General features: G+C 37.1%; 1 protein-coding gene across 8 annotated transcripts in view; it reads left to right on the plus strand.

Annotated features, from left to right (window-relative positions):
• Positions 1-3189: 3189 nt before the first annotated feature.
• Positions 3190-27580, plus strand: part of LOC307171957 (axin-2) — a 238915-nt gene continuing 214524 nt past the window's right edge. For 3 of the 8 annotated variants that reach the window (XM_079893910.1, XM_079893912.1, XM_079893913.1), the window contains exons 1-8: positions 3190-3442; positions 3678-3784; positions 4934-5124; positions 9470-9600; positions 14812-14893; positions 17138-17212; positions 22550-22597; positions 25022-25093. In XM_079893910.1, coding sequence (XP_079750036.1) covers positions 3685-3784; positions 4934-5124; positions 9470-9600; positions 14812-14893; positions 17138-17212; positions 22550-22597; positions 25022-25093 — 699 coding nt within the window. In that variant the 5' untranslated portion in view covers positions 3190-3442; positions 3678-3684. The remainder of the gene's footprint in view (positions 3443-3677; positions 3785-4933; positions 5125-9469; positions 9601-14811; positions 14894-17137; positions 17213-22549; positions 22598-25021; positions 25094-27580) is intronic. The other 5 variants (XM_079893911.1, XM_079893915.1, XM_079893914.1 and 2 more) reach the window with 5 other exon arrangements.

Genomic DNA, 27580 nt, shown 5'->3' on the forward strand with positions numbered 1-27580 from the left:
AATTGACAAGTGACCATACAACAAGCGTATTTAACCCAACTGCCAGTTATTACTGTAAATTACCCAACGATTTTAAAAATGACCCAACATTTCTGGAGAAAAAACAACAACGTTTTTTACTGTGTTACAACCCGAATTCCGGAAAAGTTGGGACGTTTTTTAAATTTGAATAAAATGAAAACTAAAAGACTTTCAAATCACATGAGCCAATATTTTATTCACAATAGAACATAGATAACATAGCAAATGTTTAAACTGAGAAAGTTTACAATTTTATGCACAAAATGAGCTCATTTCAATTTTGATTTCTGCTACAGGTCTCAAAATAGTTGGGACGGGGCATGTTTACCATGGTGTAAGCATCTCCTTTTCTTTTCAAAACAGTTTGAAAGACGTCTGGGCATTGAGGCTATGAGTTGCTGGAGTTTTGCTGTTGGAATTTGGTCCCATTCTTGCCTTATATAGATTTCCAGCTGCTGAAGAGTTGGTGGTCGTCTTTGACGTAATGATGCGCCAAATGTTCTCTATAGGTGAAAGATCTGGACTGCAGGCAGGCCAGGTTAGCACCCGGACTCTTCTACGACGAAGCCATGCTGTTGTTATAGCTGCAGTATGTGGTTTTGCATTGTCCTGCTGAAATAAACAAGGCCTTCCCTGAAATAGACGTTGTTTGGAGGGAAGCATATGTTGCTCTAAAACCTTTATATACCTTTCAGCATTCACAGAGCCTTCCAAAACATGCAAGCTGCCCATACCGTATGCACTTATGCACCCCCATACCATCAGAGATGCTGGCTTTTGAACTGAACGCTGATGACATGCTGGAAGGTATCCCTCCTCTTTAGCCCGGAGGACACGGCGTCCATGATTTCCAACAAGAATGTCAAATTTGGACTCGTCTGACCATAAAACACTATTCCACTTTGAAATAGTCCATTTTAAATGAGCCTTGGCCCACAGGACACAACGGCGCTTCTGGACCATGTTCACATATGGCTTCCTTTTTGCATGATAGAGCTTTAGTTGGCATCTGCTGATGGCATGGCGGATTGTGTTTACCGACAGTGGTTTCTGAAAGTATTCCTGGGCCCATTTAGTAATGTCATTGACACAATCATGCCGATGAGTGATGCAGTGTCGTCTGAGAGCCCGAAGACCACGGGCATCCAATAAAGGTCTCCGGCCTTGTCCCTTACGCACAGAGATTTCTCCAGTTTCTCTGAATCTTTTGATGATGTTATGCACTGTAGATGATGAGATTTGCAAAGCCTTTGCAATTTGACGTTGAGGAACATTGTTTTTAAAGTTTTCCACAATTTTTTTACGCAGTCTTTCACAGATTGGAGAGCCTCTGCCCATCTTTACTTCTGAGAGACTCTGCTTCTCTAAGACAAAGCTTTTATAGCTAATCATGTTACAGACCTGATAATTAATCACTAGATGTTCTCCCAGCTTAATCTTTTCAAAACTGCTTGCTTTTTTAGCCATTTGTTGCCCCCGTGCCAACTTTTTTGAGACCTGTAGCAGGCATTAAATTTTAAATGAGCTAATTAAGTGGATAAAAGTGTATAATTTCTCAGTTTAAACATTTGCTACGTTATCTATGTTCTATTGTGAATAAAATATTGGCTCATGTGATTTGAAATTCCTTTAGTTTTCATTTTATTAAAATTTAAAAAACGTCCCAACTTTTCCGGAATTCGGGTTGTAGATAGATAGATAGATAGACAGACAGACAGACAGACAGACAGACAGACAGACAGACATATATATAGAGATAGATAGACAGACAGACAGACAGACAGACAGACAGACATATATATATATAGATAGATAGATAGATAGATAGATAGATAGACAGACAGACAGACAGACAGACAGACAGACAGACAGATAGATAGATAGATAGATAGATAGATAGATAGATAGATAGATAGATAGATAGATAGATAGATAGATAGATATATAGATAGATAGATATATAGACAGACAGACAGACAGACAGACATATATATATATATATAGAGAGAGAGAGAGAGAGAGAGATAGATAGATAGATAGATAGATAGATAGATAGATAGATAGATAGATAGATAGACAGACAGACAGACAGATAGACAGACAGACAGACAGACAGACAGACAGACACACAGACAGACATATATATATATATAGAGAGAGAGAGAGAGAGAGAGAGAGAGAGACAGATAGATAGATAGATACATAGATAGATAGATAGATACATAGATAGATAGATAGATAGATAGATAGATAGATAGATAGATAGATAGATAGATAGATAGATAGATAGATAGACAGATAGATGGAATATTTGTAGGAATGAAATGCATGTTTTCTGAATGTGTTGCCAGTGACTGGTGGAATGAGCTTATCCTGAGACAGATATGAAGAGTTGTGTTGTGTGAGTGAGTTCTGGAGGTCAGAGGAACTGTGTGACCAGGAGTCATGTTGCTAATGCAGACTCGATGAAGAAACTGGCTTCAGTATTTAAAAAATTAACTCTCCATCACCCGAACCTGCCACTAATCAGACTCTCATCGATAAAAGAAAAAATTCTCATTCGAGAACTGAGGCAAGGCGATTGAGGAAACCTGTAACAAGCGATGTTTGGTTGCTAGGAAACGGAAACGCTTCTCGCGAGAACCGGAATGAAGCCACAAATAATGAGCTCCTTTCCGTCGTTATTGGGAGTAAAAAGTCTTCATATTAATAGTAATAAGTGCATTTTATCATATAATATAAAACATAAAGGCAACATAGAAACAACAGCTAAATAAAATTCACTCAATGTGAGCGGCATTGCTAAGTTTTAAAGATGTAAACGTGCAAGCTGATGCTAAAAGCATGCGGCAATTGTGTTTAAAAAGTGTGTAGAAAAAATGTCAACATTACAACAGCTAGTTCTGATTCTCATATTTGTGTGGGACAATTGTGAAAAGCTGTATAATGTGCGCTTAACGACAAATAACCGAGTTTGTTTTGATGTTGAGTATTTGCATCACAACTTATAATGAAAACAAACAAAAAAATCACATAAAACAAAGCTCATTAATTAGAACAAATAACACAGAAAAAACAGTACACGAAATGAACGATAACAATATAGTTTAAACAACATAAGCACAAATCTGATGTGGAGACTTTTATTTTGAATTCTGAAAGACGAGTGTGATATATATGACTTCACAGTCGATCAGTTTGAAACCGTTTGGGAGCGTAAACTAGCAACAAGTGGAGGACCGCACACAATCACATCTACAGACAACACCACACGGAGATATCAATATGATTATCATTCATAATGATGCAGTGCTCAGCGAGTACTTGCCTTAGACAAACACTTGTGTTTATTAGCACTTTATGTAGCATATCACAGAAGAAGTAGCGCTTCTCAATATTTGTGAAGGAGTTTTGCGAACTGGTGAGCTAATATAAACTATGTACACTAACTACATTACATGAAGATTACTAATTATGTATTCATAATAATATTCATAATAATTTTAAAAGCTTGTCACTTGACTTGTTTTCTGTAGGCTGACAAATCATGACATCTGTCTGCTATGATAATTAATATGCATCAATAATACTGCATTATATTTGCTGAAGTATATTAAAGTATACAGTATATAAAAATGATATTTTGTTGTGTTCAGGAGCAACATGAGTGATCAGGATCAATCCTTTGGGATTCTGGACTCTGAGTTTGATCATTATCTGGTCGATATGAAACCATATGTGCTGAAACTGACACACAAAACAGGTGAGAATACACTACGTGTTTAAAGTATGTGTGTGTGTGTGTGTGTGATCAATAATATTGTTGAATATTGATATTATGTACACTGGCGTTCAAAAGTTTTGGATCGGTGAGATTTTTAATGTTTTTAAAAGAAGTCTTCTGCTCACCAAGCCTGTGTATTTGATTAAATATATAAAAAACTGTAATATTGTGAAATATTATTACAATTTAAAATAATGGATTTCTATTTTATTATACTTTAAAATGTAATTTATTCCTGTGATCAAAGCTGAATGTTCAGCATCATTACTCCAGTCTTCAGTGTCACATGATCCTTCAGAAATCACTCTAATATGATGATTTGATGATCAAGAAACATTTATGATTATTATCAATGTTGGAAACAGTTGTGCACAATTGTTTTCCAGGATTCTTTGATGAATAGAAAGTTCAAAAGAGATATTTTGCAACATTATAAATGTCTTTACTGTAACTTTTGATCAATTTAATTCATCCTTGATGAATAAAAGTATTGATTTCTTTCATTTCTTTCCCCTAGAAAAAATAAATAAATATCATACTGTGCTTTAATGTTACAAAAGCCTTCTATGTCTGTTCTTTTGAACTTTCTATTCTATATATAAATGTATTTACTGACACTTTTGATCAATTTAATGTATCCCTGCCGAATAAAATTATTCATTTCTTTAATTTACTTCCAAAAAAAACGAAAGAAAAAAAATATTACTGACCCCAAACATTTGAATGTTTGTGTTTAATATGACAAAAGCTTCTATTCCAGATAAATGCTGTTCTTTTGAACTTTATATTCATCAAAGAATCCTGAAAACCGTTTTCAACATTGATTATAATAATTTGTTTCTTGAGCATCAAATCATCATATTAGAGTGATTTCTGAAGGATCATGTGACTCTGAAGACTGGAGTAATGATGCTGTAAATTCAGCTTTGATCACAGTTTACTGTATATTCACATAGAAAACCCATTATTTTAAATTGTAATAATATTTCACAATATTACAGCTTTTTTGTGTATTTTTGATCAAATAAATGCAGCCTTGGTGAGCAGAAGAGACTTCTGTTAAAAGCATTAATGATCTCCCAGCTCAAACGTGTGTGTGTCCATCTCATCTTCCACACGTGTCCTCAGAGCGTCAGCGGTGCGCGCTGTGGATTAAGAAGCTGTGTGATCCTGTGGCTTGTGGATCAGGACTGACGGGGAGGAAGAATCGTAACATGTACGCCCGACTCCTCCTGCACATGCTCAGGAGAGGAGTGTTAGACGGCCCCTTCACACACAAACCTGAAGCCGGCGGACTCAAGACTTTACCCACGTACATGGTAAACACACCACTGAAGTTTAGCTTTATCTTGACTTGAGCTTAAAGGGATAGGCCTAGTTCACCCAAATATGAAAATTAGCCCATGATTTACTCATCCTGAAGCCATCGTAGGTGTGTGTGACTTTCTTCTTTCAGACGAATACAATCAGAGTTATATTACAATTGTCCTGGCTCTTCCAAGCTTTATAATGGCAGTGAATGGCTGTTTCTGTTTTGAAATCCATCAAAGTGCATCTATCCATGATAAATTAACTCCACATGGCTCTGCGGGGGTTAATAAAGGCCATGTGGAGTTGGATTATGATGGATAGATGCACTTTAATGATGGATAGATGCACTTTTATGATGATAGATGCACTTTTATCATGGATAGATGCACTTTTATGATGATAGATGCACTTTTATGATGGATAGATGCACTTTTATGATGGATAGATGCACTTTGATGATGGATAGATGCACTTTTATGATGATAGATGCACTTTTATCATGGATAGATGCACTTTTATGATGATAGATGCACTTTTATGATGATAGATGCACTTTTATGATGGATGGATGCACTTTTATGATGGATAGATGCACTTTTATGATGGATAGATGCACTTTTATGATGGATAGATGCACTTTTATCATGGATAGATGCGCTTTTATGATGGATAGATGCGCTTTTATGATGATAGATGCGCTTTTATGATGGATGGATGCACTTTTATGATGGATAGATGCACTTTTATGAGGATAGATGCGCTTTTATGATGGATAGATGCACTTTTATGATGGATAGATGCACTTTTATGATGGATAGATGCACTTTTATCATGGATAGATGCGCTTTTATGATGGATAGATGCGCTTTTATGATGATAGATGCACTTTTATGATGGATAGATGCACTTTTATGATGGATAGATGCACTTTTATGATGGATAGATGCACTTTTATCATGGATAGATGCACTTTTATCATGGATAGATGCACTTTTATGATGATAGATGCACTTTTATGATGGATAGATGCACTTTTATGATGATAGATGCACTTTTATGATGATAGATGCACTTTTATGATGGATAGATGCACTTTTATCATGGATAGATGCACTTTTATCATGGATAGATGCACTTTTATCATGGATAGATGCACTTTTATGATGATAGATGCACTTTTATGATGGATAGATGCACTTTTATGATGATAGATGCACTTTTATGATGATAGATGCACTTTTATGAGGATAGATGCACTTTTATGATGGATAGATGCACTTTTATGATGGATAGATGCACTTTTATCATGGATAGATGCACTTTTATCATGGATAGATGCACTTTTATGATGATAGATGCACTTTTATGATGGATAGATGCACTTTTATGATGATAGATGCACTTTTATGATGATAGATGCACTTTTATGATGGATAGATGCACTTTTATGATGGATAGATGCACTTTTATCATGGATAGATGCACTTTTATATTGGATAGATGCGCTTTTATGATGGATAGATGCACTTTTATCATGGATAGATGCGCTTTTATGATGGATAGATGCACTTTTATCATGGATAGATGCGCTTTTATGATGGATAGATGCACTTTTATCATGGATAGATGCGCTTTTATGATGATAGATGCACTTTTATGATGGATGGATGCACTTTTATGATGGATGGATGCACTTTTATGATGATAGATGCACTTTTATGATGATAGATGCACTTTTATGATGGATAGATGCACTTTTATGATGATAGATGCACTTTTATGATGGATAGATGCACTTTTATGATGATAGATGCACTTTTATCATGGATAGATGCACTTTTATCATGGATAGATGCACTTTTATGATGATAGATGCACTTTTATGATGGATGGATGCACTTTTATGATGGATAGATGCACTTTTATGATGATAGATGCACTTTTATGATGATAGATGCACTTTTATGATGGATAGATGCACTTTTATGATGATAGATGCACTTTTATGATGGATAGATGCACTTTTATCATGGATAGATGCACTTTTATGATGATAGATGCACTTTTATGATGGATAGATGCACTTTTATGATGATAGATGCACTTTTATGATGGATAGATGCACTTTTATGATGGATAGATGCACTTTTATCATGGATAGATGCGCTTTTATGATGGATAGATGCGCTTTTATGATGGATAGATGCGCTTTTATCATGGATAGATGCGCTTTTATGATGGATAGATGCGCTTTTATGATGATAGATGCACTTTTATGATGGATGGATGCACTTTTATGATGGATAGATGCACTTTTATGATGGATAGATGCACTTTTATGATGATAGATGCACTTTTATCATGGATAGATGCACTTTTATCATGGATAGATGCACTTTTATGATGATAGATGCACTTTTATGATGGATAGATGCACTTTTATGATGATAGATGCACTTTTATGATGATAGATGCACTTTTATGATGGATAGATGCACTTTTATGATGGATAGATGCACTTTTATCATGGATAGATGCACTTTTATATTGGATAGATGCGCTTTTATGATGGATAGATGCACTTTTATGATGGATAGATGCACTTTTATGATGGATAGATGCACTTTTATCATGGATAGATGCGCTTTTATGATGGATAGATGCGCTTTTATGATGGATAGATGCACTTTTATCATGGATAGATGCGCTTTTATGATGGATAGATGCGCTTTTATGATGATAGATGCACTTTTATGATGGATGGATGCACTTTTATGATGGATGGATGCACTTTTATGATGATAGATGCACTTTTATGATGATAGATGCACTTTTATGATGGATAGATGCACTTTTATGATGATAGATGCACTTTTATCATGGATAGATGCACTTTTATCATGGATAGATGCACTTTTATGATGATAGATGCACTTTTATGATGGATAGATGCACTTTTATGATGATAGATGCACTTTTATGATGATAGATACACTTTTATGATGGATAGATGCACTTTTATGATGGATAGATGCACTTTTATGATGGATAGATGCACTTTTATGATGGATAGATGCACTTTTATCATGGATAGATGCGCTTTTATGATGGATAGATGCGCTTTTATGATGGATAGATGCACTTTTATCATGGATAGATGTGCTTTTATGATGGATAGATGCGCTTTTATGATGATAGATGCACTTTTATGATGGATGGATGCACTTTTATGATGGATAGATGCACTTTTATGATGATAGATGCACTTTTATGATGATAGATGCACTTTTATGATGGATAGATGCACTTTTATGATGATAGATGCACTTTTATGATGGATAGATGCACTTTTATGATGATAGATGCACTTTTATGATGGATAGATGCACTTTTATGATGATAGATGCACTTTTATCATGGATAGATGCACTTTTATCATGGATAGATGCACTTTTATGATGATAGATGCACTTTTATGATGGATAGATGCACTTTTATGATGATAGATGCACTTTTATGATGGATAGATGCACTTTTATGATGGATAGATGCACTTTTATCATGGATAGATGCACTTTTATATTGGATAGATGCGCTTTTATGATGGATAGATGCACTTTTATGATGGATAGATGCACTTTTATGATGGATAGATGCACTTTTATCATGGATAGATGCGCTTTTTTGATGGATAGATGCGCTTTTATGATGGATAGATGCACTTTTATCATGGATAGATGCGCTTTTATGATGATAGATGCACTTTTATGATGGATGGATGCACTTTTATGATGGATAGATGCACTTTTATGATGATAGATGCACTTTTATGATGGATAGATGCACTTTTATGATGGATAGATGCACTTTTATGATGGGTATGCACTTTTATCATGGATAGATGCACTTTTATGATGGATAGATGCACTTTTATGATGGATAGATGCACTTTAATGATGGATGCACTTTAATGATGGATAGATGCACTTTAATGATGGATAGATGCACTTTTATGATGGATAGATGCACTTTTATGATGGATAGATGCACTTTTATGATGATAGATGACAGATAGATGCACTTTAATGATGGATAGATGAGCTTTTATGGACTTCAAAACAGAAACAGCCATTCACTGCCATTATAAAGCTTGGAAGAGCCAGGACATTTCTTAACATAACTGATTGTGTTCGTCTGAAAGAAGAATGTCATGTACACCTATGATGGCTTCAGGGTGAGTAAATCATGGGATAATTTTAATTTTTGGGTGAACTTTCCCTTTAAGGCGAACCTGAATCAGTGTTGAGAGCTGGAATCAGTGGTGATGTTAAAGCTTTGTCTCCCTGTTTTTAGTCCATCTATTTCGACGAGCCGCTGGGAAGCTCGGATCGGGATCAGAGATTGGCAGTGCCGGATTGGGTGTCTGGAGAGTTGGGTCAGGCTGACGGCTCATGGGCCACAACACCCCTCTCAAACACACACAGGTATGACACGACTCCTCTCAGTCTTCACACAGCACTCCTGATGTAGTTTATTAAGGGCATGATTGTGAATCAGGCTCCAGCATTCCCACAATCCCACACAGGACAAGCAGTGGATGGAGGAATAACCCATCAAGGACATAAAAAAAAACCCATCTCTTCCGAGTGATGAAGTGAGATGTGTGTTTTACTGACGGCCATCTGAACACATGGATAGAGCTGCTGATGTCTGAAGAGTGTGTGTCGCTCTCGTTCACACTCCAGTCCTGCTGCAGAAGAGTGTGTGTCGCTCTCGTTCACACTCCAGTCCTGCTGCAGAAGAGTGTGTGTCGCTCTCGTTCAGATCACACACTCCAGTCCTGCTGCAGAAGAGTGTGTGTCGCTCGTTCACACTCCAGTCCTGCTGCAGAAGAGTGTGTGTCGCTCTCGTTCAGATCACACACTCCAGTCCTGCTGCAGAAGAGTGTGTGTCGCTCGTTCACACTCCAGTCCTGCTGCAGAAGAGTGTGTGTCGCTCTCGTTCACACTCCAGTCCTGCTGCAGAAGAGTGTGTGTCGCTCTCGTTCAGATCACACACTCCAGTCCTGCTGCAGAAGAGTGTGTGTCGCTCGTTCACACTCCAGTCCTGCTGCAGAAGAGTGTGTGTCGCTCTCGTTCACACTCCAGTCCTGCTGCAGAAGAGTGTGTGTCGCTCTCGTTCAGATCACACACTCCAGTTCTGCTGCAGAAGAGTGTGTGTCACAGATTAAAGCGTCAAGCTCTTCTCTGATGTGGTTGTGTGTGTGTGTGTGTGTGTGTGTGTGTGTGTGTGTGTGTGTTCACTCAGTCAGGTGATCATGATATAACACTTCTTCAGCTTTTGTGCTTTTCAAGGGAGTTTTCTCTTTCTTCTTCGACTTTAATCCGTTGCTATTGAACATTGTGTGAAGTTTTTATGTTTTTGCATACAATCATTGTCTGAATATAACACAATTTTAGTTTTTGTGGAATTGCACATGCTTCTTCAAGTCATAAAGTTTGATGCTTTTTAGACACTTTATGGACTTTCCCCACATTTGTTGCCATTGGCTTAACTTGCTCAGTTGGGGACATTAATTTAACTTTTAATTTAATATTCAACAATATTATTGACACTATTATACAAAAACTGAGCTGGACGAAACAAACAAACTGTGTTGCATTATTTTCCTGTTATCTCTGTAATAAATTCTAAAATAAATTAAATATGACTTGACTTTTCAGATGGTTGATGTAAAATGAAATGTGAAAATCGTGTGACTATAACACAAACAAGAACATATCTGGGTCATATTTCATATTTCGCCCTAAAACGAAAAGAAGGAAATAAAATTATATATTATATATATATATATTATATGTATATTCTGATTTATGTGATAAAAAGACTCACAGCTAACCTTTAGATGTAATATGTCGGTAGGATGAAATGCATTTTTAAATAGATAATAATTCCTAATATGCGTATTTAAACATAACCTTGTATAAGCTTGTAATACATCTTAATCTCGATTAATTGAGTGTGGAATGTGCTGATATCTATCAGTTAATATTTTGACGCTATTCATCCGTAGTTTTAGAAATGTCTTAAATTGTCATAATTATTTTATTTCTCGGTGTGAAGAACATTTTAATAACATTTAATAACCTTCTGTTGAATGGAAAGGTTCTTCATGGAACCATTAAAGCCAATGGAGAGTGAATGTTAAAATGCCAGTGTGAGCAGTTCCATGTCTGTCCATCTGGTGGCGCTCTTCCCTCAGTTTTGAGTTGAGAGAGGCTGTCCTGGAACAGGTCTGAGAACAGTTAGAGATGTGTGTTGATGTCTTGTGTTCAGTTGTGGGTTAATGTGTGGACTTTAGATCATTAGTGGTGTTTGCTAAAGGAACGCTTCTCTATGATTATTGCTTAGTTAAATGACGCCCCACATCATCATGCCTAGCAGTGTGTCAGTTTAAACTATTATTAATGTGTTTTAAAAAAAATACACACAACCACAACAACACATAAAATCAATTTTTATATTGTTAAAAAAAAATAAAAAAAAAATATATTTTTTTTTATTTTTTTTAAACTTGAATCACAAAATTAAATGGTTAAATATATCAATACTTTGAAATTGTGGTAATTTCTTTTCTTTTTTTTTAAGTAGATTTGTCATAATTTGACCACAAATACAGAAAATATCTTAAAGTCCCCCTGTAGTCAATCATTTTATCCCTTAAACTCATCTTTGATCACCAAAATTACATATTTAAATGTTTTTTCCTTCTTCATCCCTTAAAATATCTTGAATGTAACTCGACACCCTCGCCTCATTTAGTATGCGCGGTTCTATGAATATGCAAATGAGCCCCGCCTCCACTCACTCACTCAGCTCAGAGATCCACTGGTTGACGATCACACGTTGATCTGATTGGTTACAAGGTCGTTTGTGACGTCAGAAACACCAGCGATTTCAAAGCGTGTTTTTGAGACTGTCTTTGGTTCACTGCAGTGAACACCACACAGCGACACACTTGTGACCACTCACATGTTCAGATCATCTACAGACTTGTTTCGTCCCTCTCTGTCTGTGTGAGTTTCATGTGTTCCCCCGAAACACTAGCCAGAGTCTCAGACCGTTACGGCCGTAAGAGACATCAGATGTGTTCCCGAGTCCAAGGTTTGAGTCAAGTACTCATGAATGCTTTGGCCTTGTGTGTGTAAGTGGTGTGTATGAGGCCGCTGTGAGCAGCTGCGGGTCAGGACACGGGGTTTAATCAGCAGCACCTCCACGATCTGCACACACACACACACACACACACACACACACACACACACACACACACACACACACACACACACACACACATAGCTCTTTCATCCCTCACTCTCATCTCATTCAATTATCCCTATCCACCAGTTAACGGCCAGCCGCCAATCACAAAGACCAGCCTCCTCTGACAGCTCAAAGCCAAGGTGGACTGTGTGTGTGTGTGTGTGTGTGTGTGTGTGTGTGCATGCAGTCCAGCAGATTTAACTGCTGTGCCCTTTTAGATCTGTGCTTTTGATGTAGTGTGCAAACACAGCGACGCACACACACACACACACACACACACACATTTTTAATAAAACAGTTTATTATGTTTTTAAAGCCATTTGAAATAGGAGGACTCAGGAAATGTCCTCTATGTCATTATACAAATGTCTGTCCACAGAAACACACACACACACACACACACACACATATATATATGTATATATGTGTTTATGGCATTAGCCAAGAATTGAAAATACACCCAAAGGAAACACATAAATTTTGCACAAAATCCCATATGTCGCATAAAAGTTTTTGTGCTCGCATGAGGTGTTTTTTGCTATGCAAACTCCACATATACGCTTACAAATGTGATTGGTTGATTAGTGAGATTGTGATTACTATTTCAAAACGATGTCAGGCTATTTGCCAATTTGACAGACATTATAAGCATATCATATTTATGGAACGTAAATGCATGTCTGTCAGATTTTGATCACTGAATGCATCATTTTGCATGCGATGAGATATTTTTGCATGGTGCTTATGTGTCACGTAACCGTGTAAAATAGTCATTGATATGCTATGACACGTTAAGATTAGTGAATCACAGCACTGTGTTTTTATTGCACACTTAAAAGCATGCACTTTCTCGTCCGCAGCGATGCATGCACTTCTGTGCATATTAGGATACGGTCATCTTTTCCAATAAGCACATACATAATCCTAGGTTGTGCATTCATCTATGACTGTGATTGACAGTCTTTTGATGTGTATTTTAGGCTAGAGCTTAATAGTTAGTCCAAAGGAAACCATAGAAAAAAAAAGAGGGTGAATGTGTTCCCGAATACTTGTCGAGACTTTCATATAGTCATCACATCCTCCCTCTCTTCATCATTTGACTAACGGGGGATTTGTTTAATTAGTTGAGATCTGCGTTAAGCATTCATAATTAGCTCGAGAACACGTTCTTAATTTGCCCGTGAAACAAATGTGTCATGGCTGTTGAAATCAGCGACATCTAGTCAGACGAGTCTCGGCTTTGAAGTTGTCGTTGGTGGCCTCAGCGTAACCGATCAAAACTGGAATTATCTGAGCTAAAGAAAGAGATCATAAATATCAGTCAACTGGAAGTGATATATATAATAAATGCCCCCGACAGGCGTTAGTGTGTGGCAAGTCTGCTGTTGCTTTAGACGAGGAACATGAACCATGTGTTGAAGATGATGCAATGTTTCCATCACATGCTTCCCTGCATGAACGTGTTAAACACCGTCAACGTGGGAAAGGCTGAAGCATCTGCGTGTGGATTTCGAAATGTTTGCTTCTATGTGATTGAGCATTGATACAGGTTAACGTTTGGCTCTTGTTTAAAGGGGTCCTATAATGCCCTTTTCACAAGATGCACAATAAGTCTTTGATATCCCCAGAGTGTGTGTGTGAAGTTTTAGCTCAAAATACTCCCCAGATATGTTTATATAGCATGTTAAAGTTGTCAGTTTTTGAGGGTGAGCAAAAACGCACCGTTTTGTGTCTGTCCCTTTAAATGCAAATGAGCTGATGCTCCCGGCGCAGAGGGCGGAGCTTATTTTCTTCTCAGCCATATCAACAATTTTCCTTAAGTGAAATCTCCTCCCATCCGTTGTCTGATTGGCCTTTCGCAAGGATTCCTGGGTAGTTAAAGTGTGTGGAGCCTGCATATGCGGGTTTTCGCGGAAGACCGCTTCAAGGGTACAAAGGGGGCGCTGCTGAGCACTCTTCAGTGCGTTAAAATGCTGAATGGGACGGCCTACGGACTCGTAGACTCGGCGAGCACGTGCAATTTAAGTCCACAAGACCGAAAGTCCACTTGAAGTGCGCCATTTGGGACAGGGCCTATATATATCATGTTCCCGGGGGCGGGGTTTATGTAAATTTTAGGGTTGGTGATGTCACTAACCCGGGAGGAATGTGGTGTAGTCTCTACCAGCCGTTTGTTGTAGTCCTTAAAAAGTGATTTCTGTAAAAGCAAATATCTCCCTTTGCTTTGAACTTTGAGCGTTGTAACTTTGCAGATGTTGTTTATGCTCAAACAGCAACATTACACACTAACTAAAGTTAGAAAAGTCAAATCATAATCAACCACCCCTTTAAAAATGAGGTGAGGATGAGCATCTGAAATCTTTTGTCCTCCACAGGAACTTGCTCAGCGATAAGACACCGGCTAGACGCTTGTCCTCGAGTCCCGTCAAACGCGATATCAAGGATGATGCAAAGATGGTGAGTGTTAGGATTTCTGCTTATCCAAGATCTGGCCTCTCAGCCTCAACTTCCTTCAATAAAACACCGAAACCAACATGACCACACAAATACAAAGCTGTAGACCTCACAGGATCGGCCACACAGAATCACCATGACCTTTCAAACCAACAAAACTTCTATATCTGTGGGTTATAACCTGAATTGTTCCCATGTGTCCTGGTTTTTATCAGGTATTTGGGTTCAGACACCTTCCTGTAATGTGAGTTGTTTGCTCGATGTGAACTATCCCCTTCCCTCAGTCCTATTACGCTTCAACAGTATCCATTAGAATTGAGCTTTATTGGACATTTCCTTGCTTCTCATTCCTGACGAGCCAAAGCTGAACTCAGGAAACTGAACTTGGGAACAACAGCTCCCTGGAAACTTTCAAATTATATAGAGCTCTTTAAAGAGCTGGATTCTCCTGATAAAAAGAGCAGCGTCTCGAAACAAAGAGGGGCGGGACGTCATGTGACCCTCTCAGGAATTTACAGATGTGAAAGCAGAAATGATGTGGAACAGTCAAACATCTGGTGTGCCATGAGGAGAGTATGTCCATTTCTATATCAAACATCTATAAACATTTCAATATTTAATTAATTTGTGGCAATATACATTACACAATATACATATACAATATACTTAATGTTTAGTAGGGATGCACCGAAAAAAAATAAAAAATTGACTAATACCGATAACCGATAATTCTTTATCTTTGAAAGCCGATAACCGATATATTGACCGTTAAATCTAAATCCAAATTTTTATATAATTTTTGAGAGCCTGATTACAAAAGCAAAAGTTTCACCATTAAAATCCGTGTCCCAAACACATAATTATAATGCTCTCATTATAATTTTATGTAGCCGATATGAGAGACTGTTGCACTTTACTGTATTGTCTTTTTTTGAAGTGATTCCAATCATATTTCAAGTCAAACATGTCATGCCATGAGGAGAGTATGTCCATTTCTATATCAAACGTCTATAAACATTTTAATATTTATTTAATTTGTGACAATATACATAACTTAATATTTAGTAGGGATGCACCGATATGAAAATTTTGGCCGATACTGATAACCGATAATTCTTTATCTTTGAAAGCCGATAACCGATATATTGGCCGATAAATCTAAATCCAAATTTTTATATCATTTTTGAGAGTCTGATTACAAAAACAAAAGTCTCACCATTAAAATCCATGTCCCAAACACACAATTATAATGTTCTCTTGATATTTTTTTTTTTTTATATGTACCCGATTTGACAGACTTTACTGTATTTTCCTTTTTTTTAAGTGATTCCAGTCATATTTCAAGTCAAACATGTCATGCCATGAGGAGAGTATGTCCATTTCTATATCAAACATCTATAAACATTTTAATATTTATTTAATTTGTGACAATATACATAACTTAATGTTTAGTAGAGATGCACCGAAATTAAAAATTTTGGCTGATTCCGATAACCGATAATTCTTTATATTTGAAAGCCGATAACCGATATATTGACCGTTAAATCTAAATCCAAATTTTTATATCATTTTTGAGAGTCTGATTACAAAAGCAAAAGTTTCACCATTAAAATCCGTGTCCCAAACACACAATTATAATGCTCTCATTATAATTTTATGTAGCCGATATGAGAGACTGTTGCACTTTACTGTATTGTCTTTTTTTGAAGTGATTCCAGTCATATTTCAAGTCAAACATGTCATGCCATGAGGAGAGTATGTCCATTTCTATATCAAACGTCTATAAACATTTTAATATTTATTTAATTTGTGACAATATACATAACTTAATATTTAGTAGGGATGCACCGATATGAAAATTTTGGTCGATACCGATAACCGATAATTCTTTATATTTGAAAGCCGATAACCGATATATTGGCCGATAAATCTAAATCCAAATTTGTATATCATTTTTGAGAGTCTGATTACAAAAACAAAAGTCTCACCATTAAAATCCATGTCCCAAACACACAATTATAATATGTTCACAATATGTTCTTCCAAATGATAAAAATAGTGGATTAAAGTGGTTTTCAAAGGTTGTTACTGACTGAAGGATGTTAGATTATAATGTTATTATCATGAGTTGAAGCTTTGTAAGGTTTGATGGTCTCTGCCCTTGTCTAGCAGGTTTAGTTTGGTGAATCTCCATCCCTGGACATGGTTTTCCGTGTCTTTGTTCCTCACTGTGTTTTTCTCCTCCAGGCGGAGGCGCACAGGAGGCTCGTCTCCTCTGATGATAGTGACTTTGAGGCTCGCTTCAACAGCTGGAACCTGGGGGTAAAGTTGGAGGATTTTTCAAATATTTCCCCCCTTTATCCACCCATTCCTTTAAAAGTCAGTTTTCACCACGTATTTTCATATACGACAGCGACCATTTCATATGAACTGACTGTCATGGAGACCTTCACTGATCATTTTAGCATTGATGACAATGAAACATAATTTGCCTAATGGTGTAAAACAATGCTAATTCATCACTGAACTTCAACATGCAGTATTTCATCAAAAAACCTGGCCAGTTTAACAAGGTGCAGTGTCATGCCATGCGCATTTAAATGAGGTCGTTGGCATTCTTTGCAGAGCACACATGCTTATTACAGGATCTTCACCAAAATCAGCACTATATTGATCCCCATACCATTATCGTTGCACTGTTGAAAATGGATGCATGCCAGTTTCGTGGGTGTATTTGCAGTGTTGCCTGATATGCATAATTCATTTGCTAAACCACGTATGTGCAAATATTGTATTTTCTGGAAAATAAGATGCACCTGGTTAAAATTGCATTGTTGAGAGAAAAGGTAACACTTTATTTTACTGTGTCCTTGTTACATGTACTTACCATAGTAATAACAGTAAATTACATACATCTAACCCTCAACCAAACCCTAATCCTACCCTATCCCTAAGTACATGTAGTTAATTAATATTACTCAGCACTTGTACATATAATTAAATTGTAACAACGACACCTTAAAATAAAGTGTAACCAGAGAAAAAAAAAAAAAAAAAAAAAAACCCCAGATAGGTTACATTGGTGTATGTCACATTTTATTATTACATTCGGAAATAATGTAATATATTGACAAAATAAAACAAAACGTTTTACAAACAATTATGAATCGCCTCACTCCACGACAAATCCTATAAATTCATTACCGTATTTAGAAAAGAACAGGAATGAAAAATATAAGTATAAAACTACTGTAAATGATTGTAGTCATTCATTATAAACATAATTTATTATAAATGTCATGCATCAAGCCTAAAAACATTTATTAAAAGCTAAACTGAAACTGCCTGCATGTGGGAAATACGCTATACGAATAATCTTTTGCTCTCACGTACCTCTCTTAATTCAGCATGAATCCAAATGTTTTGTGTGCTTGACATTGATTGTGTTTTGAAATAGTGTTTATAGCTTGAAAAATATTGATTGCCTAGACTTTCAGTGGATAGACAAAAAAATAGGAGATAATATAATTGATATCTATATGGCAGTTTTTCCCTGCGGTATCAAAATTGGTATTGAATATCAGTATTTTTAAAGTCCCCCCAATAATTTTATCCCATAAAGCGTAAAAATTTCAAACCAAAATGACATATGTAAAAAAAAAAAAAATTCCTTGAAAAATTTCTTCATCCCTTAACATATCTTGAATGTAACTCGACACCCTTGGCTCATTTAGTATGCGCGGTTCTATGAATATGCAAATGAGCCCCGCCTCCACTCACTCACTCAGCTCAGAGATCCACTGGTTGACGATTACACGTTGATCTGATTGGTTACAAGGTAGTTTGTGACGTCAGAAACACCAGCGATTTCAAAGCGTGTTTTTGAGACTGTCTTTGGTTCACTGCAGTTTTAAGGAGAAAATACTCAGCAATGCTGTCGACTTATGAATTTACACATGCTTTGTCTTAAAGCATATTAAAAACACCACATATAAACAACATTAACAACTTGATTTTCACCACAGGGGGACTTTAAGGTATCTTATCAAAATTAGAAATTGCATTATCGTGACAACACACAATTTTGTACAATATATATTCCAGAAAATGTCACTATCAGTGGCCGTAGTTCATTTTTAGCGCATCCTGAGTTTGAGTTCTTAGTTAAACCTTAAAATTAAACAAAAAAGAGAAAGCATAGCATTGCTTGCCATGGATGACTACACCATGTGGGAGGAAAAATGTGCTGCAGCGATTGCTCAACACGTTGGCATGCTGAGTTCTTGGGTTCAAAGCTTTTGAAGCTTTATAGGACTGTGTTGGCCTCCAGATTTCCTCAATAGCCACTTCTGACTTCCCAGCAAATTGCGAAACCTTGTTTCATCAGAAAGTTTATGCAGAAAAACAAGAGTCTGAACTCTGCTGTTATCAGAGAGTGTAGTGTTGAGATAAGTATATGTGCACTAGTGGCTCCGGGCCCCTGTTTTCTGTGGGCACTGATGCTGGGCTAATCGACATCTGCATCGTGTGTGGACGTGAAGCGTAGCACTGGAAACCGATGCGATAACACACTCCTGCCGTCCAGTGCTGTGGCCTGAAGATTCAGAAACAGTTCAGGGCCCGTATTTATCAAGCCTCTGAGAATTACTCACAAGAACACTGCCTTAAAGGTGCATTGTGGAATATTTAGGAGGATCTGTTCACAGAAATGCAATATCATATACATATCTATGTTTTCAGTGGTGTATAAAGATCTTTCATATTGAACCGTTATGTTTTTATTACCTTAGAATGAGCCGTCTCTGTCTACACACACCGCGAGTCCCCTTACATCGACATGTTTCTACAGTGGCCCTGAACGAACAAACGCGTTTCGTCACTATGTTGTTCTTCGTGTAAAGAAGCTATAGCTAAAGTCAGTGAATAAACACTGGCACAATGATGAACAGGTAACAATAATAATCACAATAACAAATCAGTTTACTGAATAATTAAGTAAACCTCATTTCTTAATTTATCTTTGTAAAGAAACCTCATTGCTGAACTGGCTACTCTCTGCTGTCTCAGACGACGACATCACTTCCTGTCGGCCACCGTAACTTCTGTTGGGTGCAGTTCGCAACCTCACCACTAGATGCCGCTAAACATCACACTGCACCTTTAAGAGTAAAAAATTCTTAGCTCAAAGCTGCGCTTAAAAGTGAGTTATCAAGCATCTCAGGCGTAATTGAACTAAATCTTGAGTGTCAGTCTTAGAGATGATTCACGACACTTTGCTGTGCCACAAATGGGATTTTGGATGACGACATATAGGCATGGACCAATCACTGAATATATTCTCCTCAGTGCATCACAAGCCCCTACTGGCAACTCCTACACTCTAAAAAATGCTGGGTTGTTTCAACCCATGTTTGGGTCAAATATGGACAAACCCAACCAAGGGTTTACATTACATTTTAAACCCAACCTTTCCGTTTGTCCATATTTGACCCAATCATGGGTTGAAACAACCCTGCATTTTTTAGAGTGTAACCACTTGAGAGACCTCTCGAGCTGTCTTAAATAACCAAGAGTGATTCTTAGCTTTAAGAAATTTGATAACTTGCTTTTATTCTTAAGTTTGTAAGCAGGAGTAAGTTTCATGAATTCTCAGCACTTAAGACTAAAATGGCACTTTGAGAAGCTTGATAAATACGGGCCCAGAGCCACATCACACTCATGCTGTGTTTGAGCTCTTATTGAACACTTTTTACTGGGTCATATTAGGGTAACTTAACTTTCATGAAGTAGCAGTGTGTAAATTCTGTTGCTGCTAATCTCACCAAAATGGAATTGCAAAACAAGGCCTGTTTGCAAATGGTTTACCAGACACTTCCCCAATGTTTGGTTGAGCCAGAACACACCATCACACTCTTCATAAGTCAACCTACGGCTTACTTATAGTTGACTCTGTTGACTTTTCACACTATGTGTGGATTTTTGGCACAACACACTTTTGAAACTTAACACCCAGTCCTCTTTATGCATAGTGTGAAACATTGTTTGTTGGGTCATATATACCAACAAATATATATTTGCCCTGCTTGAGGCCCCTAATAGGCACCGGCCCCTGGTTGAGAACCACTGTTTTGATTTGATTTGATTTGATTTTTTAATGACCACACAGCCAAGCTGGTGGAATTTGTTTTCAGTACAGCTCTTTGGTACAGGTTCCAGCATTACATTAAACAAACAATAAACATATAAAATAAAATAACATACATATACATACAGACAAACACATAGATACATAATAATACATAAGGGGTCATGCTTAATCCACAGTCCTCAGCCTTCAGAGTTCTTTATTCACTTTATTTAGACCTCATTGACAAGCATAAGCATAATTGCTGTGAAATACTATTCATTTTAATTATTTGTTATGCTTGTATATTACATCTGTCCATTTCTCCAAACTTGTGAATAAAGTAGGCTTTTCCCAACAGCCATTTTACTAGCCCTGGCTTTCTAACCAGTGGAATCTCATATACTCTAATATACCTATATTTAAGCTTCTTAAAAATTAGACTGAGTTTCGAACCCTTCCCATTGTAAAATTACCTTAAAAAGTGGGACTTTTAGAGGGGATCTTGATCATTACATTTGAAATAAATTCTAAGGCAAAAGAACAAGAATGAACCAGAACAAGAATCTTGAGCGCCAATTAACATAAAAATAATGATTAAAATAAAAATAAAACATAAACAAATAGATGTTGGGTTTGAAGTACCAACATTCAAGGGTAGTCAAGGGTAAAGTGTTTGAGGGGGATAAAACTTTACCTAAGTATTAATATGAGCCAGATATTTTAAATATTTTTTTGATTAAAGTCAAATTATTGGCTTCATTATGAATTGTAACGGTGGCTGTCCCAAATCACATTTGATTGATTAATAATGCAAATTTAATTAAATTGTTTGGGTGCCAGACAAGTCAAAACTTGTCAAGTAAAAAATAAATAAAAAATGAATACATTTCAGTTTCCCAGAAAATAAGTCAAACCACCACTACACAAAATGAATGCCTTCAGATACCCACAATAACACATAATAGGGGCTTAAATGACACACATTCGCAAATTGAAGGATTTCAGGTCAAAAATTGTTATTTAAGAAAAACTGTTACACACAGTTTTCACACAGCGTTTGTATTTTTTCGTTCCCTCACATGACAAAAGAATGAATGAAAACAAACAGTAAGGAAATTGCTCTGCTCATGTTCAGTTCAAGTTGGATTTCACTGAAGTGAAATGAAATGTTTCAATCGTGGTCCGTCTCATTATGTGTTAGACGTGTCTTCTACGGTCTCATCGATGAGGACAGACTCCTATAGCTTACAGATTATGGGTTATGGTGACAAAACACAAACTCAGTGTAGGGAAGAAGAGTTTTTAAAAAGAAGGGGAAATGGCCTCGCTTCACACAATGCCTCTGTGGGCTCGAGGTCTGATTTCTGTAAACACAGCCAGTGTAGGGAAGAGACTGTACTTAATGACTCTCTTTGAAGTCATTCCAGATTGTTTATGACAAATAAAAGGAGGTCAGAGGTGGACGGGAGATGTTTGGGACTTACCAAAAGAGGAGGAGAGTAAAGTTGTGTTGTATTGTTTTATTTTTACAGATAGAAAACCCCAGATATCTGCGTGAGAACCCTGTCCCTCTGTCTCCGGTAAGTGAAACAACATTGATCTCCACACATTTACAGTTAAATCATTTCAATTAAAGCATGACATGTTCAAGGAAACAGGCAAAATAAAGAACAAAAAAACAATTTGGAGAAATAGAACAAATATAAACAGAAGATACACATTAAGTAATCAGTGCTTTAAAGCAATCTAACAGTAGCCTGGAAATCCAGACCTAAATCTAAAAGATTAATGGTCTGGCGTCGACTAATGAAAATCGCCCAGCTCGAGGGGCGGCACCAAGCTTGCATTTGAAAATCTCACTGCACGCAACTGGATAACACTACGACCAATCACAACAATAAACCCCATACGCTTAGCTACCAGTGGAGCTAACTGGTAGATTAGACTCTTACTGTAAGACTCTTACCGGTTGGTAAAACAGCAAAAACGTCCTTCTTGCAAAGCAACGATTCGAGCGGCGTCTTCTGTTCCTGTTTTAGATAAAAAGCTAAGTCTAAAGGCCATTGCACACTGAGTCCGAAATTCGCATCCGAAATTTTCGCACGTTAAAAAATAAATACGACCTCACGTTATGTCAAGCACGCTTGCACACTACGAAACTTTCCTCCGTCAAAAAAAAATTCGGATCAGGTTCGATTTTCTGCGTTTTTTGCATCCGTAGCAAGCATTTTTAATGGTGTTTGACAATTCAGAGCCACCGTACAAGCGAACGACAAAATCCATGTATTATTTGGGTATAAAATATAACCTGTATACAGCTGTTCTGTCTGGCCAGCGCTTCCGCCGGCCGTGTGTGTGTGTGTGTGCCAGTGCCAGTCTCTGTTCAGGATCGATTGGTTCACGGAAATTGGTGGTCTTCTATTTAATATGTGGCTCCAGTATCGCTAGCAAAGCATCGAACTGTTCCACTGACATTCTGAGGTAAATTTTGAATCGCTCGGGATAATTTCACAACTCCTTGATAAGGAGGTGAAACTCTCCTTCCTCTCGGCGCAATCTCAGGATTGGATGGACCCAATATTTCCTCTTTCTTTTTCTCTTTTTAGAAAGAGGGCAACAAAATCATCCTCACTGCTTGACGAATCCTATTTTTTGCGTTTTTTTCCGCAAAGGTTTAATAAATACGCATCGGACTCAGTGTGCAAGGTTTCTGTGCTTGACGAATTTTAAGACTGACGAACACGAAAAAACGCATACGAAAATTTCGGACTCAGTGTGCAATGGCCTTTACTCATTCATTGTAGCGGCCAAAGCCGTTTCAAACAGCTGGTATTCATCCATAGCCATCTTGCAATGTTTACTAATGACTTCGACGTCGCAGCGCTGTCGTCATCTTTAGCTCACCTCTGGTCCGCCTATATCAGATAACCCGATGTGATTGGTGCAGCTCGGATAAAAGGGCATATTTAATGAGCATCATTACTCAACACCAGAGTAACTCGCTGAGCAAATTCAACTTGTGCTCTCGCGAGAACTCTGGATTACCAGGGTAATCTAACAGCAGTTGAAAGTAAATCTAAATTATTGTGTACTACAAAAAACACAAATACATTGGCCAGCTCAAAGCATACAGCAAGGCACTGACACTGCATTTCTGGCCATTGAAACAAAAAAGGAAAACAAAAATGCTAGAATTTATGCATGTAGTCGCTAAAAAAACACTTAATGAAAAAGCGATTAGAAAGGATAATCTCTCTCGAGTTCTGTAGAACTGTTATTGCAACTTTTTTCTTAATCATTTTGGTATCGACAGTACTTTTGATTAGGGATGCGCCGATACCGATAACCGATAATTCTTTATATTTGAAAGCCGATAACTGTTATATTGGGCGATAAATCTAAATCCAAATATATATATATATATATGGATTTAGATTTATCGGCCAATATATCGGCCATGTTGCACTTTACTGTATTTGATTAATGATTAATCATTTTGGTATTGACAGTACTTTTGATTAGGGATGCACCGATATGAACATTTTGGCCGATACCGATAACCGATAATTCTTTATATTTGAAAGCCGATAACTGATATATTGGCTGTTAAATCTAAATTTTTGTTTTTAGATTTAGATTTATCGGCCAATATATCAGTTCTCATGATAATTTTATGTAGCCGATATGAGAGGCTTGTGTTGCACATGTTGCACTTTACTGTATTTTCCTTTTTTTAAGTGATTCCACTCATATTTCAAGCAATTCAAATCCATCATGTTGAAAAGTGCGCATCTTAAGTGTCTCAGCTGAACGAAATAATACATTATTTATCAGCTTTAATATATCGGACAAATTTTCTTATCGGGCCGATAACGATAATATTAAAAATTAACGTATATCGGCTGATGCCGAAATGGTGGCCGATATATTGTGCATCCCTACTTTTGACATCCCGAGTTTTTCCGTATTTGCTAATTTTTTGTCTTTGTCTTTTATATTAATAGATTTTCAAGTCGAGTCTTGGTAGAAACAGCACTCTTTGTGACGAGGCCTCCCCAGTGAAAGCCGATAAGGAGGTAGGAACTTGATGTTCTCTCAAAGTGCTTGTAATGTGCTGTAAATGTCTTCAAACTGGTCCAGTCCCCTATAGTTCAACTAAAAGTGAACAATGGCAGTCTCATTGCATGGAAAAGAACAGCATAATTCTGCTAAATGTCTTAATTTATTCACAAAAGCAAGACATCCCTACGGGTTTGGGACGACATGATTAAATGATGACAGGATTTTCACTTAACCAGTGACTTTTTCCTCAGTGCTGCTGTCTTGTTGAGATTTGTCATCCGCCACACTTTTCCACTTCTTAAGTAAATGCTGTATGATGCCTGGTTGCTTTTAATAAACTCAAGAAAGCGATCCTGGATGACAGCTTGCACACACCTTACCAAAGCCAGCCTCTCTGAGTTTCGCTTGTTTAGGGACACCGACTTCTCCTAAGAGCTTTACAAAACCCTGTTTGTGATGACAGTTTCCCGCTGTATGTGGGTTTAAGCTGAAAATCCCATAGAACAAGCTTCTCTTTGATGTCAGTTGACTGGTATTGTTGAATATAGTGAGCGTGACCTGCTGTAATCACATTTCCTCTGGGAAGAGCAGTGCTCAATTAGGTCAACTTCAGTCAAACAGCATCATCAGTGTTCGTCTTCACTAGAATACAGCCGTTTCCAAAACAGCTAAACACTCTTTTCAAACGGACCTTAAAGGGATAGTTCACCCAAAAATGAAAATTAGCCCATGATTTACTCATCCTCAAGTCATCATAGGTGTGTATGACTTTCTTCTTTCAGACGAATACAATCGGAGTTATATAAAAAAATGTCTTGGTTCTTCCAAGCTTTATAATGGCAGTGAATGGCTGTTTCTGTTTTGAAGTCCATAAAAGTGCATCTATCCATCATAAAAGCGCATCTATCCATCATAAAAGTGCATCTATCCATCATAAAAGTGCATCTATCCATGGTAAAAGTGCATCCATCATAAAAGCGCATCTATCCATCATAAAAGCGCATCTATCCATCATAAAAGTGCATCTATCCATGATAAAAGTGCATCTATCCATGATAAAAGTGAATCTATCATCATAAAAGTGAATCTATCATCATAAAAGCGCATCTATCCATCATAAAAGCGCATCTATCCATCATAAAAGTGCATCTATCCATCATAAAAGTGCATCTATCCATGATAAAAGTGCATCTATCCATCATAAAAGCGCATCTATCCATCATAAAAGTGCATCTATCCATCATAAAAGCACATCTATCCATCATAAAAGTGCATCTATCCATCATAAAAGTGCACCTATCCATCATAAAAGTGCATCTATCCATCATAAAAGTGCATCTATCCATCATAAAAGTGCATCTATCCATCATAAAAGCGCATCTATCCATCATAAAAGTGCATCTATCATCATAAAAGCGCATCTATCCATCATAAATGTGCGTCTATCCATCATAAATGTGCATCTATCATCATAAAAGCACATCTATCCATCATAAAAGTGCATCTATCCATCATAAAAGTGCATCTATCCATCATAAAAGCACATCTATCCATCATAAAAGTGCATCTATCATCATAAAAGCGCATCTATCCATCATAAAAGCGCATCTATCCATCATAAAAGTGCATCTATCCATGATAAAAGTGCATCTATCATCATAAAAGTGCATCTATCCATCATAAAAGTGCATCTATCCATCATAAAAGTGCATCTATCCATCATAAAAGTGCATCTATCCATCATAAAAGTGCATCTATCCATGATAAAAGTTGTTATTCTTTTGCCCGTAAATGTACGGCCGTCTGCTAGTTATTTTAGTCGATAAAGTTTTAAATATGGATATTTTTCTGACACAAACGCATTGCTTCACTTCAGAAGGCCTTTATTAACCCCCGCAGAGCCTGTGGAGCACTTTTATCATGGATGGATGCACTTTGATAGACTTCAAAACTGCCATTATAAAGCTTAGACATTTTTTAACATAACTCTGATTGTGTTCATCTGAAAGAAAAATGTCATACACACCTATGATGGCTTGAGGGTGAGTAAATCATGGGCTTACTTTCATTTTTGGGTGAACTTTCCCTTTAAGTCTCCAGGGCTGACGTTTGAAAGATAAAGCCACCACATTAACTCCACACACTTTTAAGCGAAGAGATTCTGAGATTAGCAAAAACATTGTTTTGCTGTAAGCAGAGTAAATTGCGCCTGCGTTGGGCTGTAGAGCGTGGTAATTAATAACAGGTGGCAGCGAGAGGAGCGTTTCAGTTATTGTCTGAAGAAACGTTCCCAGGTAATGGGGTGAAGGGTGAGTCAAACGTACCTCAGGAGCTGCTAGGCTTTGATGAAGGGAAATGGTGCGTGAGTTGCCCTTCGCTGCCCCTGATTGAAATGACTATAGAGTTGAGGGCAGAGAAAAACAAAGCTCATTACCGGCACTACTTTTGGTGTGCGTTCTTGGCATTGTGCCACGCCATTATTGTTTACTCTTTCTTTGCAA

Source organism: Squalius cephalus, assembly GCF_949319135.1.
Source record: "Squalius cephalus genome assembly, chromosome: 1".
Taxonomy (NCBI): Eukaryota; Metazoa; Chordata; class Actinopteri; order Cypriniformes; family Leuciscidae; genus Squalius; species Squalius cephalus.